Here is a 17,077-nt window from a genome sequence, read left to right as displayed (position 1 = left end):
GAAGTGAAGGTGTTGCTCTGTTTGTTTGTAAGTTCATGATGTCCAAAACTGTTGCAGGCAATTGTCGTTGTCACTGTTAGACACGTGCATTTATTGCATGGTGGATTGTTTTTTACTCTCTCGATTTATTCATACAGTATTCTTATAGAGGTCCCATGCCTAACAAGTAGTAATTTGTGATTGTCTCCATTAAGTACACACCATAAAGACTTGTATAGGCGTGAATATCGTGAAATTTCTTTCTTTACTTTGGAGGCATTACTGGAGGTAATACGATCTACTTTTGAACTTGATAGCTTCTTGCCGTTATTGGTAATGTTTGTGGTTATGTTATTGTTGTTTTTTTTAATCTATGTTACTAATTTCAATTTTAGTGCCCCAACTCGTTCAAATATATTGCCTGATACAATCCATTTATGATTTGGTTGTGATTGATTTCTTCATAAATCCATTGATTCATAAGGATTATTAATTAAATTGATTTCTTTTAAGAGAGTGCAATGGGTTAAAGAAATTCGCTTTTTATACAAAGAATAAAAGAATTTTTCAGTGTTTATTTTGATATAAAATGATTTAAAAAAAATAGTTTTCCTGTTAAATTTTAGGCTCCATTTATTTGGATGTAAAATATTATATAGAAAATATATATATTTTTTATTTTTTTGGTGTTTGAGCGTGCTAAAATATTTATTAGGAAAATAAATATTAAAATTTAACAAAAATATCTTACACATCAATTTTTGCCAAATATTTTTATAACAAGATATTTTACGTCGAAATAAACACATTAATGTTTGCATATTGAATATTGTTTTACTAGTTAAACATTTTCAACCAAAACTCAAAAAATGAATTACCTTTTTACTCTCCACCAGCATCACCACCTCCCAAATACGACGACGATTTTCCCAGAAGCTCCTCCCTAGAAACCTTGTCAGATATAGTAGAGATGATTGGAAGCACAGATCCTCTAATTCATCTTTGACGAAGAGTTATTTATGGGATGTAATGGCACACCACCATACTATAATCTTTTACAAATGGTTATCCATTATGTTAATTTCACATATATACGTAATCGAAAACTTTGAGTGAGATGGGTTCGGTCATATTTTGGGGCCGGGAGAATTAAGAGATATATATATATATATATATATATATATATATAATGTGATTTTCAAATTATAAATAGAGCTCAGGCAGAAGAAAGATAATTATTAGATATCAAATAATTGAAGTAGCACTACCATTTTTTCAAGAAAAAGAAAAAGGAAAAACTTAAAAAGAAGAAAAGAAGCCCAGTTGATAAAAAGTATGGATGATAATTTATTTTGTCAAATTTTTTTTAAAAAGGAGTTTTTGAGATTTGTTAAAAGTCATGCTCTTATCATTAGAGATTTTTATTTTTCATTTTTTTGCATTACTCTAAATTTAATATCGTTTGTTAGTTACTATTATAATAGATTTGTGTGGATTTTTTTAAATGGTTGTACATTAAATTTAGAACTGCTATCATTATTGCACCAATGACACCAATCATTGAAGAGAGATGCAATTGAGATCACATCAACGTAGTACAATGATTTACTTTCGAATAATTCCAAAGACATATATAAATTAGACACGAAACTTCCTAGAAAGATCCTTTTGAATAATTCCAAAGACATATATAAATTAGACACGGAACTTCCTAGAAAGATCCTTTTGAATAATTCCAAAGACATATGTAAATTAGACACGGAACTTACTAGAAAGATCCTGTCACTGCTAATTTTTGTAACATTGCTTTATTAAGAACTTTTACACATTGGGCATTATTAAGTGACACAGGGTTGTTCGGTTAAAATACTTTTGGTTCGTGTTTTTTGGTTTTCGTTAGTTTACTATAGTGAACTAAAAGCATAAAACATATTTGATAGTGTTTGCAGTTAGTTTGTAATGTCCCGATTTTTTCTAAATTTTTTGATATTTTATTTTTTATTTAATTTTCGTATATCATTTTGCGCTTCATATGAGTCCGGATGATATATTGTATTTATTTAATTATTTGAACATTGATGTGTTATATATATATGTGTGTGTGTGTGTGGATGGTTAGTGGAGAGATTTTGTGGCATGTGGGTTGTTGTTTAAAGGAAAGAGGTTAATTTGGTCATTTACTAATGTTAGTTGAGGGTATCTTTAACCCTTTCACTCTAAAGACTTGAAGACCGGACCACACAATCACTCACTCTCTCTTTGGCCACATACACACTCCCATCTCCTGTAACGACTCACTCCACCACATGATATGATATTATCCGCTTTGGGGCTGAGCCCACACAGTTTTACTCTTAGGCTTTACCCTAAAACGCCTCATACCAATTGAAGTGACACACTTACATATAAACACTTTACCTTTCCTCTATCCAGGCGATGTGGGACTTATGCACCCATAACTCGCCAGTGTGGTAGCCTGACAGTGTCTCTCGCACCCGCCCACGGCACACCAGCCCACAAGGTCATCACAATCCACTCCCCTTGGAGGCCCGACGTCCCCGTCGGCACACTTCCGACTGGGTCAGGCTCTGATACCATTTGTAACGACCCACTTCACCACATGGTATGATATTGTCCGCTTTGGGCCTGAGCCAGCACGGTTTTACTCTTAGGCTTTATCCCAAAATGCCTCATACCAATTGAAGTGACACACTTACATATAAGCACTTTACCTTTCCTCTACCTAGGTAATGTGGGACTTATGCACCCGTAACTCGCCAGTGTGGTAGCCTGATAGTGTCTTTCGCACCCGCCCACGGCACACCCGCCTACAAGGTCATCACATCTCTCTTGTTCTTCATTTCTTTTTTCTCTCTATATCTCCACACTCTCTCTAGATTTTCTCTATGATGGAGTAAAAATTGTGAGGAGCAATAGTTAAAGAAAGTGTAGAGCTTGACAAGGGCTACGTTTTGGCACCGGTTTTGCTTGCATTTGGTGAATTTCGGATTTGGATCTTGAGTTTGGTTTGCATCTTTTGAGGTAGGGAAGTCTAAACTATAATGTTTTTGATCTTTGTGAGTTTTCTTCTCTGTGTATTGTCGAATAAGTATAATTATATGTTAAGGAATTGTTAATTGCAAGTTGGTGATCTTGAGAGGGTTGTTGCCTCACATGATTCATGTTATAAATATTATGATTTGATGTATTTGAATTAAAGCATGCTATGATGATGATGTTGTGTGTTGATTTCCTTGAGAAATGTTAAATGATTTGATGTATAGCATGCATATTATGGGCATTGGTCGGGTTTATGGGTTGGAAAGGATGTTGAAATGGTTTCCAAAGGTTTGTAAAGATCGATTTTGAAAGTTTTGAAAGATTTTGAAAAAAGTTTTGTGAAAACAGACGCCATGGAGTAACCATGTGGTTCGGGGTTAACTAATCTAGAAGGGGGCACGAGACGGATTGGATATGTGTAGTTGAACTACCTAGGCCCCAAATGACGCTAGGGAGACCCCCTAAGTCAGGGATAGCTAGTCAATTCCCTTCGTGACGCTTAGGAAACACCTAGGGTTGGGTTGTGTTAAAATTTTCAGTGTAGGTTGTGTTGTGATGGAAAAAGTTTTTGGAAATTGGGAGAGTGCATCTCATGGCATTTCATTTCATTGTTTGAAAGGCATGAATTTGAATTATGATCTATGATTGATTTCCCCTATTATATGATCCCATTCTCTTGTCATCTTTTGTTTTCGATATGATTCAGGGGATTACAAGAGGTGTATTTTAGGATATTTCTATTAAGCCGTTGTGCTCACCCTATATTCTAACATTTTCAGGAAATGGCAAGGATGTCGTAGATGATGCACCCCTGCAAGCTTAGTTGCATTTCAATGACCGTTTTTGTTATCTTTTAGTAAAGGCACTCTTTTAGATGTTTGAAACCATGTAATGACCTTATTCTTTTGCCAGTATCAAGAGAAGTCATTGTATTTGTGGCCATGGAGGCCTTGATTTGTAATTATATTCCTTTGGCCATGATTCTATCGTTCTAGAGAGGTATGAATGTTTATATAGAGATTTGATTCTAAATAATGGATGTAAGATGTTATTTTGATGATTTAATGCTATGTTTTCATGTTAAATGAGGTCCGTGGAGTTTATTTTCATACTTGGTTGTTTGGGATTGCATTCAATTAGGCAGGGGAGGTGATTTGTATGATCACATGGACTTGGGACATGATTTAAACGGTTAGATGGGCCGGTTAGATGGGCTAGGCAGTAGGTGATTTTGGCCTGATTCACCATCTGTGCGCACAAATCCACTTATGTGTGCGAACAGATGGGCATGTGTATGCCCAGATCCTCTCATGTGTGCACACAGATGGTCCTGCATCTTGTTCACTTCATTAGAATAATGATCTGAGGCCAAGTGTGTGCACATATGGTCCAATATTTTGATTTTGACCCAGACTTCAGTATAGTCACATATTTACCCCCAGACTTCGACCAAAGCATTGACCATAGAATAAAAAATGATAATTTTACCCTTGATGAGTCTAGAAGCCAACATGAATGTACTAAATGACTATTTCACCCTTTTGGGTTCTAAAACATTATTTGACCACGGTAAATGACCATTATGCCCTTATGGACTCTAGAATTACCATTTTAATGGGAAATTGCCATAGTACCCTTGTGTGACCTCGGGTTCGGGTAAGGATCCGGTTAATGATCTGAATCTACGAATTTGGGTCATTACAGATTTGGTATTAGAGACATGGTTCAAATACCATTAGGATGATAGGAAAAGGCCTACGTAGTTGGGGTAGAGGATTGATTTGCATTGTTTATGTGATCCGTGCAAAGGTGTTTAAAGTTTTAGGGCTCAATAGTCCCTCCATCGATTATTGTTTGTGTGTGTGGAGATGCAAATCAATGCAGACAAAGTAAGATGATTTTATGTTAGAACGGTGACGAAAAGTCTTGATCACTGCATGAGAATTCCGTGGTTACTAGGTCTGAAGAGACTCATATAGACTATATAAAAAATAATTCTCAATAGATAGTTATGATATTTCTATAGAATATCTTACCAAAGTCCAAAAGAACCGATATTTTAGATTTGGGATTGAAATTTTTGCCAGAGTCCAAAGATTGCCGCAATGACTTTCCTGAGTCCACACATACATCAACTTGGAGCATTTCGAACCTCTCCAAAATGAAGTCTTTCCACTTTATTGGCATTGACCATCATTTTCACACGACCATCATTTCCAAAATAAGTGACATTGACTCATTGACTATCACTATCACACACACTTATCAATGGGGAAATCACAGAGTAAACACACAGTTTCAAGTGATGATCAATTTAGTTGCATTAGGAGTCCAAAGATTTTAAATCAATTCAACAACTGAACAAAACAGACTACTAGTACGCTTTAGGTATCTGGAATTGAAGTTCATATTTTATAATATACCGAATCATCCACCGCTGACTTTTGAATGGTTTGCAAACTTCATATGCTTGCTGAAAAATCAGGAGAAACTATAAATCAACTATTGAATTGGAATTTTGACAATTCTCTTGTGTAACGACCCACTCCACCACATGGTATGATATTGTTCGCTTTGGGCTTGAGCCCACACGGTTTTGCTTTTGGGTTTCACCCCAAAAGGCCTCATACTAATTGGAGGTGACACACTTACATATAAGCACTTCACCTTTTCTCTCCCCAGGCGATGTGGGACTATGCACCCATAGCTCGCCAGTGTGGTAGCCTGACAATGTCTCTCGCACTCGCCCACGGCACACCCGCTCACAAGGTCTTCACAATCCACCCCCCTTGGAGGCCCGATGTCCTCGTCGGCATATTTCTGGCTGGGTTAGGTTCTGATACCATTTGTAACGACCCACTCCACCACATGGTATGATATTGTCCGCTTTGGGCCTGAGCCCGCACGGTTTTGCTCTTGGGTTTCACCCCAAAAGGCCTCATACCAATTGTTTGAACTCCTTAACGTGTTTGAAATTAAATTATTATCCCAAACATAAATTTAGGGCTCAATGGTGCTGTTATCGTCAACAAAGTGAAGACTTTGCATTAAAATACTGTCGGAAGGACATAATCAGTGTCAAAAGGACAAGACCAACGCATGAGGCACCTGTCATTACGAGGTTTATGAAGGGCAAAATATACACAATCTTACCTTCATAGCCTTAATAGCTTCTCAATTGATAGTTCCTATGTTATGTGAATTCAAGTATGTATCCACACATCAAACGTCTCAAATTCTCAAATGAAAAGACACATGTTTACTACTAACTATTCATATTATTAAATACTTTTATTTTATTTAATAGAGTAAAGTAAAGCTTTTATGTAACAATATTCAATATATGCAATTAAATAATTTTGAAGTAATAAAAAAATTAAATTATTAGAAACGTATTTTATTTTAGGAGTTTGTCCATCCAAAAGTTTCAAACATGTACCTCATAATACTTATTTTCGAGCAATTTGTCTACGGTATAGTTCAGTTACTTTTAAGGTAAATAATGCTTGCTGTTATGGGTCTGGGAAGAGTGAGTTATACAAAAATAATATAGTTCATATACTTTCTAACAAAAATAATACTCCAAGTATGTTGCCAATGTCCAAAGTTTCAGCACTGAACAAGACTAGGAAAACAAACACAAAGCTTTGAATTCCAAATTGTTTGGTTGCCAAGAAAATGGAGAAAGACTTTAACATGTACAGCCTCCTTTAAATGTACTGTGCTCATTGATGGTTACAATGACCAAGTTACAATAAATCTTATGGAATAGAAAAAAATTCTAACTAGGTGGAAACTTTCCAGGTGGTGTTTGATGCGTCAATTTTGGGACTTTGGCAAAAGCTAACATTAAAGTATTACTTGCAAGTTGCGTCAAAGATTACTTTCCTGACAAAGGTATAAGCTCTCCCTAGTATAGTGTTCGAGTCCCGGTTGGGACAAAATAGGTGTGTTTGCATTGACATTAAAAAAACAATAAAAAAATATCAACGAAAGGCATTTACAACCTTTCCAAAGCGAAGGGATTCCACTTTGTTGGCATGGGCAATCACTTTCACACACACAGATTTTGTGATCACATTTCCTTGAGGAGACAAAAAGACTATTAGGAATACTGTAGTGATGTGGAACTGCTATAAATTTACAATTACACAACTAAAATTCCAATTCAGTTCTAACTCCAAATTTTATCTCGACACCAAACAATATTACTACTTTTACAGTCATGGGTGTAATATTGTTAGTCAAATAGCACTTTCACATCCAACGCTCACAAAGACCTTTTATTTGGGACTTTTTTGAACCCTTTTCTACTAGGAAAAGGCTTCCGCTTGGAGTGGGACTCTCTTGGGTCGATGGGCCCATTCCTTTTCGATAAACTGGGCCAGCAGCTGTTGGTCCTCTTCTCTTGGCATGGGCTGGCCCATCTGGTGGTTAATTACATGGAACTCGTTGATCAACAATTTGTCCAAGGATTTAAATATTGAAGTAACTTTCTCTAATATATTAAACTATTAGAGTTTACGGTAATTAACAAAAATGAACTGATATTCTGATCCAATCGGGATATTCTCATAGAAGAACTATAATTAATTCCCCTGTTTAGGTTTTATAGTTATCGATTTGCAAATTAATTGTTTGAACTCCTATAAGTTTTTGAAATAAAACTTATCATCCAAAAAATATTTTCTTTTTTTCTTAGTTGGTTATCACACACCCATGCCTTCAGTGAGGCTTGAACCCTTAATCTCCCTTTGAACGGTAGGAACTTGGTACTGTTGGGCCACTAGCCCATTGATTATTATTTGTGTGTGTGTGTGGAGATGCAATTCAATGCAAAGAAAGATGACTTTACGTTAGAACGGTGACCAAAGGTCTTGACCAGTGCACAAAAATTTCGTCTAAGATAAAATGTGTAAAAAATGCTTCTCAATTGATAGTTATGATATTTCTATCAAATATCTTACCAAAGTCCAAAAGTACCCAATCGATATTTTAGATTTGGGATTGGAAATTTTGCCAAAGTCCAAAGATTGACTCAATGACTTTCTTGAGTCCACACGTACATCAACTAGGGCATTTCGAACCTCTCCAAAATGAAGTCTTTCCACTTTATTGGCATTGACCATCATTTTCACACATTACAATAGATCTTATGGAATAGAAAAATTTTCTAACTAGGGGAAACCTTTTCCAGGTAGTGTTTTGATGCGTCAATGTCCGGACTTTGGCAAAAGCTACATTGAAGTATATTACTTGCAATTTGCTGTCAAATACTACTTTCCTTGCTATAGCCTAGAAGGTATAAGCTCTTCCTAATCCCTAGTCTAGAGTTCGAGTTCCGGACCCAGTGGGGGCAAAATATGGGTGTGTGTTTGCTTTGACATAAAAAAAAAAAAAAAAAAAAAAAAAAAATCATTTACAACCTTTCCAACACGAAGGAATTCCACTTTGTTGGCATTGACAATCATTTTCACACACACAAATTTTGTGGTCACATTTCTTTTGAGGAGACCAAATAATGGGTTTTGGAATTCTATAAAGAATTTGGGATCAATTCCACAATCGAACAAAGAATAGTACTGTAATTTTGTGGAATTTCAAATCATTGATTTACAATTTGACAGAATCAGTCCCAATTCATCGCTGTGGATGTCGAAGTATAAATTACGTTAAAGACTCCCCTCTTACATCAATGACATTGACTATCACTTTCACGCACTGCTGTCACAAATAATTTGAGTGGTGATCAAATAAATTCCACAAACTGAACCAAAAAGACTACTAGGATACTCTAGTTATGCGGAACTGCTATAAATTTACAATTAGACAGAACTAAAATTCCAATTCAGTTCTAACAATTTTATCTCAACACCAAACAATATTTACTACTTTTACAGTCATGGGTGTAATATTGTTATTGTTTCTGATATATTCATTTGTGGGTTGCCTGGCTGTGACTTCAACCAGCTTCACAGATGAGTATGCACTTCTAGCCTTCAAAGCTCATATTACCATTGATCCTACTAATGTTTTGGCAACAAATTGGTCAAAAGGTACCTCCTTTTGCAATTGGGTTGGTGTTGCTTGCAGCCGTAGGCGTCAAAGAGTGACAGCCTTGAATCTTTCAAATATGGGTCTTAGAGGTACCATCCCCAAAGATGTTGGCAACCTCTCATTCCTCAGTTTCTTTGATATCAGTGAGAACAGCTTTCATGGCCATCTCCCTGGTGAACTAGGTCGTTTGCGTCGACTAAAATCAATCAATTTTGGCTTCAATGAGTTTAGTGGTAAAATTCCAACTAGTTTCAGAATTCTAACCAAACTTGAATTCTTGCTTCTCTCTGACAACTATTTCACTGGATCTATCCCCAGAGACATTGGCTATCTTCCCAAGCTGAAGATATTAGCCATTAGTAACAACAACATTTCAGGGTTCATTCCTTCCACCATCTTCAACATTTCTTCTTTGCAAAGGATTGAACTCTCTAATAATAACCTGTCTCCAAGTCTCCCAATGGACATGTGCAACAATCTCTCAAAGCTTCAAGGGCTGTATCTTTCACAGAATCGGCTAGGTGGCAAGCTTCCCATTAGCTTACCCAAGTGTACTGAACTTCAAGAAATATCACTTTCATTCAATGAATTTACAGGACAAATACCTTGGGGAATCGGGAACTTGTCTAAGCTTCAGTTATTATATCTTGGTGGTAACAGCCTGACTGGTACAATTTCACATTCAGTTCTGATGATAACTCCTAACTATTTAAAATCATATCTTTCAATTTTACAATCTCTAAGCTTCTTGTCTTCGCTTTTGTTGCAGGTAAATTACCTGATACAATCTTCAACATCTCTTCACTTGTGGATTTAGATCTCTCCTACAATAAACTCTCTGGTGGTCTGCCCAAGGGTCTATGTCACCGAAATCCAAGGCTTGAATTCACAGTTCTTTCACAGAATCAGCTAGGTGGCAAGCTCCCTGCTAGCTTATCCAAATGTACGGAACTTCGAGATATATCACTATCATTCAATGAATTTACGGGACAAATGCCTCAGGGAATCGGCAACTTATCTAAGCTTCAGGTCCTGCATCTCTCTTACAACAATTTCACAGGATCTATCCCTTCAGACATAGGTTATCTTCGCAAGCTGAAGGTACTATACATCAGGAACAATAGCATTTCAGGGTTCATTCCTTCCACCATTTTCAACATTTCTTCTTTGCAAAGGATTGGCCTCACCAACAATACGCTGTCCGGTACTCTCCCAGTAGACATGTGCAACAATCTCTCAAAGCTTGAAGAGCTACATATTGCACGAAATCAGCTAGGTGGCAAGCTTCCTACTAGCTTACCCAAATGTACTGAACTTCGAGATATAGCACTGTCATACAATGAATTTACAGGACAAATGCCTTGGGGAATCAGCAACTTATCTAAGCTTCATATATTATATCTTGGTGGTAACAGCCTGACTGGTACAATTTCACCTTCAGTTAGTAATTTGTCAATTTTAAAGATGCTACCAGCCTTAGGATATAACAAAATAAAAAATTCCCCTTCTATTTGCAACATATCTTTCAATTTTGCAATCTCTAAGCTCCTTTTCTTCACTTTTCTTGCAGGTGAATTACCTGATACAATCTTCAACATCTCCTCACTTGTGGAATTTGATCTCTCCTACAATAAAGTCTCTGGTGTTCTGCCCAAGGGTCTATGTCGCCGAAATCCAAGGCTTGAAGTCATTTATCTTTCTTCGAACCGACTCACTGGCGATATCTCTTCTGGACTGTCCCATTGCAAGGCACTTAAGGAACTTGATCTATCGATCAATAATTTCACAGGAAGCATGCCAATTGACATTGTAAGGTTGTCTGCACTTCAACTTTTATATCTTGGTAGAAATAACTTGAAAGGTGAAATTCCACTTTCAATTGGTAATATGTCCATGTTAGAGGATATCGATTTGAGTGAAAACAATTTTCATGGTATGATTCCTTGGCAATTAGGGCATCTCTCAAATTTGATAAGTTTAAGCCTTTTTTCTAACTACCTTATGGGTGAAATACCATTGTCACTCTTCAACCTAAGTACATTAGAATACATTTCCCTCACAAGTAATCACCTTTCAGGAACTCTTCCATCAAGTACTTTCTTTTGGCTTCCAAATCTTGGTACTCTTTATCTTGCTGAGAACCAAGTCAGTGGAATAATTCCCAACTCAATCTCAAATGCCACCCAACTAGTTGAGATCGATCTATCCAGTAACTTGTTCATTGGTAGCGTTCCCACGACTCTCGGGAATTTAGGCCACCTCCAATTTCTCAATTTAGAAATGAATCAGTTAACGAACGATCCATCGGCAATTGAGCTAAGTTTTATCACTTCATTAACCAATTGCAGGCATTTGAAATCATTGGCCTTACAATATAATCCTCTGAATGGTATTATTCCAAAATCGATAGGAAATTTCTCCAACTCTCTTGAAGAAATTGTTGCAACTGCCTGCCAAATAAAAGGAGTAATTCCTACAGAAATTGGAAATTTGAGCAACTTGATTAGATTGGCTTTAGGAGATAATGACCTGACAGGGTCAATCCCAGAAAAATTTGGACAGCTTCTGAAACTCCAGTTTTTGGAAATTGCTGGTACTAAATTGCAAGGAACGATTACAAGCAGACTATGTGCTTTAAAAAGCTTGAGTGAGTTAAAGTTGTATGGAAATAAATTTTCTGGATCAATTCCGAGCTGCTTTGGGAACCTTACTTCATTGAGAAAACTCTTTTTAGATACCAATGCCTTAACTTCTGAAATTCCATTGACTATGTGGAACCTTAAGGATATCATTGTTCTGAACTTGTCTTCTAATATTCTAAGTGGTTCTCTACCTCCAGAAATTGGCAATTTGAAACATGTTACGCTGTTGGATCTATCAAAGAATCAGTTCACAGGTAAAATTCCAAACACAATTGGGCAACTTCAGAGCCTGGCCAACTTCTCCTTGTCAAAAAACAGACTACAGGGTCCTATACCCCAATCATTTTCTGATTTGATAAGTTTGGAATCCTTAGATCTATCGCTGAACAATTTTTTTGGTGCAATCCCCAAGTCATTGGAGAAACTTTTGTATCTTAAGTACATAAATGTTTCATTCAATAGATTAAGCGGAGAAATTCCAAGTGGAGGATCTTTTGCAAATTTCACGTATGAATCTTTCATGCAGAATGATGCACTATGTGGAGCACCTCAGTTCCATGTCAGAAAATGTAAAAGCCCCAAAAAATCACGGAAGACAGAAATTCTTCTGAAATATGTTGTACCACCAATTGCCTCATTGGTAATTGTAGTGGCTTTTCTAGTTGGATTGCTAAGATGCAAAAACAAAAGCAGGCAACTTCCAATCCAATGTGATTTACCACCTGGTGTAACACATAGAAGGATATCACACCAAGAGATTCTTTGTTCAACAAACTACTTGTGTGAAGAAAATTTGATTGGAAAGGGAGGCCTTGGTTCGGTATACAAAGGGATATTCGCTGATGGGATGGTTGCTGCTGTCAAGGTTTTCAATTTAGAGCAACAAGGTGCATTCAAGAGTTTCGATGCAGAGTGTGAAGTACTGCGCAACATTCGTCACCGAAATCTTGTCAAAATAATCAGCAGTTGCTCCAACCTTGATTTCAAAGCCTTGGTGCTACAATATATGCCAAATGGGAACCTTGACAGGTGGTTGTACTCTCACAACTATTGCTTGGATATTGTCCAAAGGTTGTGCATCATGATAGATGTTGCATCTGCAGTAGAGTATCTCCATCACAGTTGTTCAACCCCAGTGGTGCATTGTGACTTGAAGCCAAGCAACATTCTGTTAGATGAAGACATGGTTGCACACGTAAGTGATTTTGGTATAGCAAAGCTCTTGATGGAGAACAAGTCAATGGCACAAACAAAGACACTAGGCACCATTGGGTATATGGCACCAGGTATGTTCCTTCTACACCATTGGGACATTTTTACTCCATATCAATGTCTTGGTAAATAGAGAAGTAAAGAAATAATATGCAACATAAATTTTTGTTCTTCCTTTTCTTTTCGATTTGGTTTTCGCAAATAGTAAATTAACTGACATGGGACTTGAGTACATTTTCTCATTTTTTCTCCATCTATGGTAAATTATTGGTTTTCGCCCTATGCTATTAATATTTTTTAGTGGGAAAAGGAAAGGGAAGAAGCATAAAGGTCAGTAAGTGGAATTTAACATATAGTATGCTTCTAAATCTCAAGACCCACTGTTTTGTTTGAGCACTTCCTATGTTTTTTGGGAAGTTTATTCCAGTATTCTACCTAATACTGTTTCTTTTTTATTAAAATTTACTTATAATACTAATGTTTCAGAGTATGGTTCGGCCGGGATAGTATCTCCTATGGCGGATGTTTACAGTTATGGAATTTTGTTGATGGAAACATTTACAAGGAAGAAGCCCACAGAGGATCTATTTCAAGGGGAACTGAGTTTGATGCATTGGGTTTGGGAGTCTTTCCCTAATGAAATACTGGAGGTTGCAGATGCTAATTTACTAAGAGAAGAGGAAGAATATTTTGCTGCTACAAATAATTGCCTGTCATCCCTCTTAGGATTAGCTCTAGAATGCACCGCAGACTTACCTGAGGAGAGGGTTCACATGAATTATGTCTTAGCCAGGCTCAAGAAGATCAAAATCTCGTTTCATGAGAGCGTAACGAGGAATTCAATGAAGCCACTGATCTAGCTAAGTTTCAGAATGGTGTACTCAGTTAGAGAATAACTCTTCATGTTTTGTTGGAGATATTTTACAAATAAGCCTTTTGCATACTTTATCACTATTCTTGGTGATTCCTCAGATGTATCAGAGGCCTTCCTAATATAGTTAGTGATATTTGTATGACATGTGACTCCACCAGAGTTATTATTTGTAGGCTTCACTTCCTTTCAGTTGAATGTTTGTTACAGTACTTTTTAACAAGACACTCTGTCAGATTAGTATTATTATTATTATTTTTTAAATTCTCCAAGATGTCGATGGCACTCCAAATTCTCCAATTTAACAACATATAAAATACAATATTATTGGACTATCAAATCTATTGTGGACTTGTTGTACCCTTTTTTATCCCCTATCAAAGATGGATATCAGTAGCAAAAAAATTAGGTTTTTTAATTCTCAATTTGTAAACTGAATGATGTGCACAGATAGAGCTGTAACAATTTTTCAATGACAAGAACTAATATAGCCATTGTAATTTTATCTTTGAAAAGCTGGATGGATAGAGAGTAGATGAAATAAGCTCATCTTATTAACTATGACCGCTACAGTTTCTTGAATTTGCGTAGATTAGTATAAGATTTTCAAAGAAGTGTGAACTTTTGGTAGTAATATGTTCATTTTATTAGATATGACCACCACTGCTTCTAGTCTTTCGGTTCAGACTCTGTTATTTTATCTAATTGTGTTTGAGAAATAGATTGGGGAAATTAAGCTTATGCCTTTGGTTATTTGAATTAAGCTTATGCCTTTGGTTATTTGAATAGATTGGGGAAATCTAATTGTGTTTGAGTAATATGTTCATTTTTTTGGTTTTGTCCTCATCTTCATCGGTTTCAACTGCTACTGCTGCTGACTCCTCATCCTCTTCGCATACATATGTATATAATTTACATAGAAACACACACATATGTATATAATTTACATAGAAACGTAGGATTTGAATGATTCAGATAGAAAAACAACTTATGGAAAGTGAATTTTGTTACATTGCTTCAACATTTAGCTTCTTACTACTCCTCATTCTAGGTTGGAGAATTTACACATTTTTCTTGTTACATTCATTCTAGCTCTAAGTTCAGGTTCTTATTATTCCTTAAGCTCTAATGTTTGACTTTGTTACATGATACTTGCAATATAGTTTATTTTCATTCAGATAGAAATGTGTAAAAGAATTAAAGCTAAGTTTGGGAGCGCCAAATTGCCATCAAGGAATTGGAATCGGAGGAAATTTAGTTTATTTTCTTTATAAAAAAAAAAAAAAAAAAAAAAAACATTGTTTAACAGCATGGCCTATTACTTTCCTTAAAATTTATGTTTAGCCACATAGTTCCAAAAAGCAAAACCCTAGATGCTAACACCGTGTGAATTTTAGGAATCTTAAGCGTGACAAACTAAGGCTGAAATCTAAGGAAGAAGAAAGTAATAGTTGCATGTCTCAGGCCAAATGCTGTAAACAATTCCTTGCTCAGACTTTAACAAATGATTAGCTTGGAAAATTATAACCAATAGTCTTCTCTACAAAAGCTTACATAGCGAAGACGATTAAACGAAAAGAAATTATTCTAACTATATGAAAAAAGCTATAATTTATATTTTGTAATTGGTTAATTTTGATGTTAAAATAAGTCCGATCGAGTTGTATTTTGAAGTTTCAAAATCAAGATCGAAATCGGCTACAAAATTGACGAGTTGTTCGTATTTGATAAACTGATATCTATAAAAAAGATATGAACAACACTTTAGAAAGTTGAGTTAAAGGTTAGGACCCTGCCCATTCGAATTTGTCATTTGGGAACCGGTACCAACATGTCCTACTGGTTCAAGAACCACTGCTTTGAACACTCTGAACCTGTTCCAAGAGTGGCTACTGGTTTAGAATACTCTTGCAGATTAGGTATCAGTTTTCTGTTCAATCTAAACTTCCTATTTGATATGGATTTCTTTCCAAAAGTCCTATGCACAAAATTTACTTCTTTCTTATGCATATCTAGGTCTTTGAAAGTCTATATAAACCTTGTTTTACATCTAGGTTGATACGATTTTTGCATTAATACTTCTGATTCTTTAAAAGCTTATTTGAGAGATTTTGCCGAAAATCAAATTTGATTTTTCTGTTTTTATTTCTTGAAAACACACACATAAATACAAGAGTGATTTTAGGGTGTTGTTCAATTCCTGATCGTGTTCAAAGTTTATTGAATATTGCATTGACAACAATCAGAGAAGTAGATCTATTTCTTCTACATTAAATTCAGATCTTGAAGAAAAGGGGTGAAGCGACCACACTTTGGAATGGTCAAAACCTTTGAGGAGTGTTGTGTAATCTACCAGTAATCCTTCTACGGAGATCAAGAGTAAGCCTGGAGTCAAGAGTTGTTGGACGGGACGTCGCAAAACCAGATGATTGTCAGCAATTGGTTTTTGGTAGAATGATAGGGTGTGAGCCTGAGTCAAAATTTAGTGAATTTGTTTCAATATAGTGGATCGTTTTGCTCTGGACTGTATAATCCACGAGGTTTTTTCCACAACAATTGGTATATTCTATCAACTGGGGTTTCCTCGCTAAAATCTCGGTGTTATCTCTCAAACTCCATTTACTTTGCTTTTATCTTACATGTGATTAATTAATTAATTACTAATTTAAGTAAAGCTAATTAAAATAGAAAGACATGGATTTTATCTTTTCTATTTAAAAACTTAAACTTTCCACAATTATCTTTCGCTGCACAACTCACATTTGGTATTGGAGCCAATCTCTACACATTGAGTTAATCCTAGTGAAATTTTTTGCTTGTTTTCAAAAATTCCTTCATAATATCTTTTTTTTTTTAGAGAAGAAGAATTTAATCAACGTGGTCCTTTATTCAAAGGAGACAATTATAATTTTTGAAAATCAAAGATGGGAGCTTATTTGCAAAATTTAGGAGGTAAAGTCTGGGATGTTGTTGAGTCAGGTTATACACCTCCTACTGAGGAAAAGATTGTGGATGGTAAAGTAGTTCATATTTTAAAATATATTTTTACCTGCACTGCACTTGAAACTAGGCGTAATGATGCTAATGGAAAAGCTTTATATGCAATTATTAATTATGTTGTTCTATCTGAATATGTTAGAATTTCTGATTGTAAAACTACTAAAGATGCTTGGGATATTTTGCACGTTACTCATGAAGGGACTTCGAAAGTGAAGCTATCCAAAATTCAAATGCTTTCTTAGAAGTTTGAGAACAT

The 17,077-nt window shown here is 35.8% G+C and overlaps 1 protein-coding gene across 2 annotated transcripts; it reads left to right on the top strand.

Annotated features, from left to right (window-relative positions):
* Positions 1 to 8,839: 8,839 nt before the first annotated feature.
* On the top strand, positions 8,840 to 14,087 carry LOC132311263 (probable LRR receptor-like serine/threonine-protein kinase At3g47570). 2 transcript variants are annotated; one of them, XM_059809101.1, is made up of 5 exons: positions 8,840 to 9,764; positions 9,866 to 10,519; positions 10,667 to 10,905; positions 12,265 to 13,024; positions 13,437 to 14,087. In XM_059809101.1, exons 1-5 carry the CDS (start codon positions 8,942 to 8,944, stop codon positions 13,808 to 13,810), a joined length of 2,850 nt encoding a protein of 949 aa, XP_059665084.1. In that variant the 5' UTR covers positions 8,840 to 8,941; the 3' UTR covers positions 13,811 to 14,087. The 2 variants fall into 2 exon arrangements, with proteins under 2 accessions (XP_059665084.1, XP_059665083.1); XM_059809100.1 differs by having other exon boundaries at positions 10,667 to 13,024.
* The last annotated feature ends 2,990 nt before the right edge of the window (positions 14,088 to 17,077 follow it).

Source organism: Cornus florida, unplaced genomic scaffold (genome assembly GCF_030987335.1).
Source record: "Cornus florida cultivar Cherokee Brave unplaced genomic scaffold, ASM3098733v1 CherokeeBrave_3.0.0_Hap2_Chr06, whole genome shotgun sequence".
In the NCBI taxonomy this organism is placed as follows: domain Eukaryota; kingdom Viridiplantae; phylum Streptophyta; class Magnoliopsida; order Cornales; family Cornaceae; genus Cornus; species Cornus florida.
This window is presented reverse-complemented; position numbering and strand designations above follow the sequence as displayed.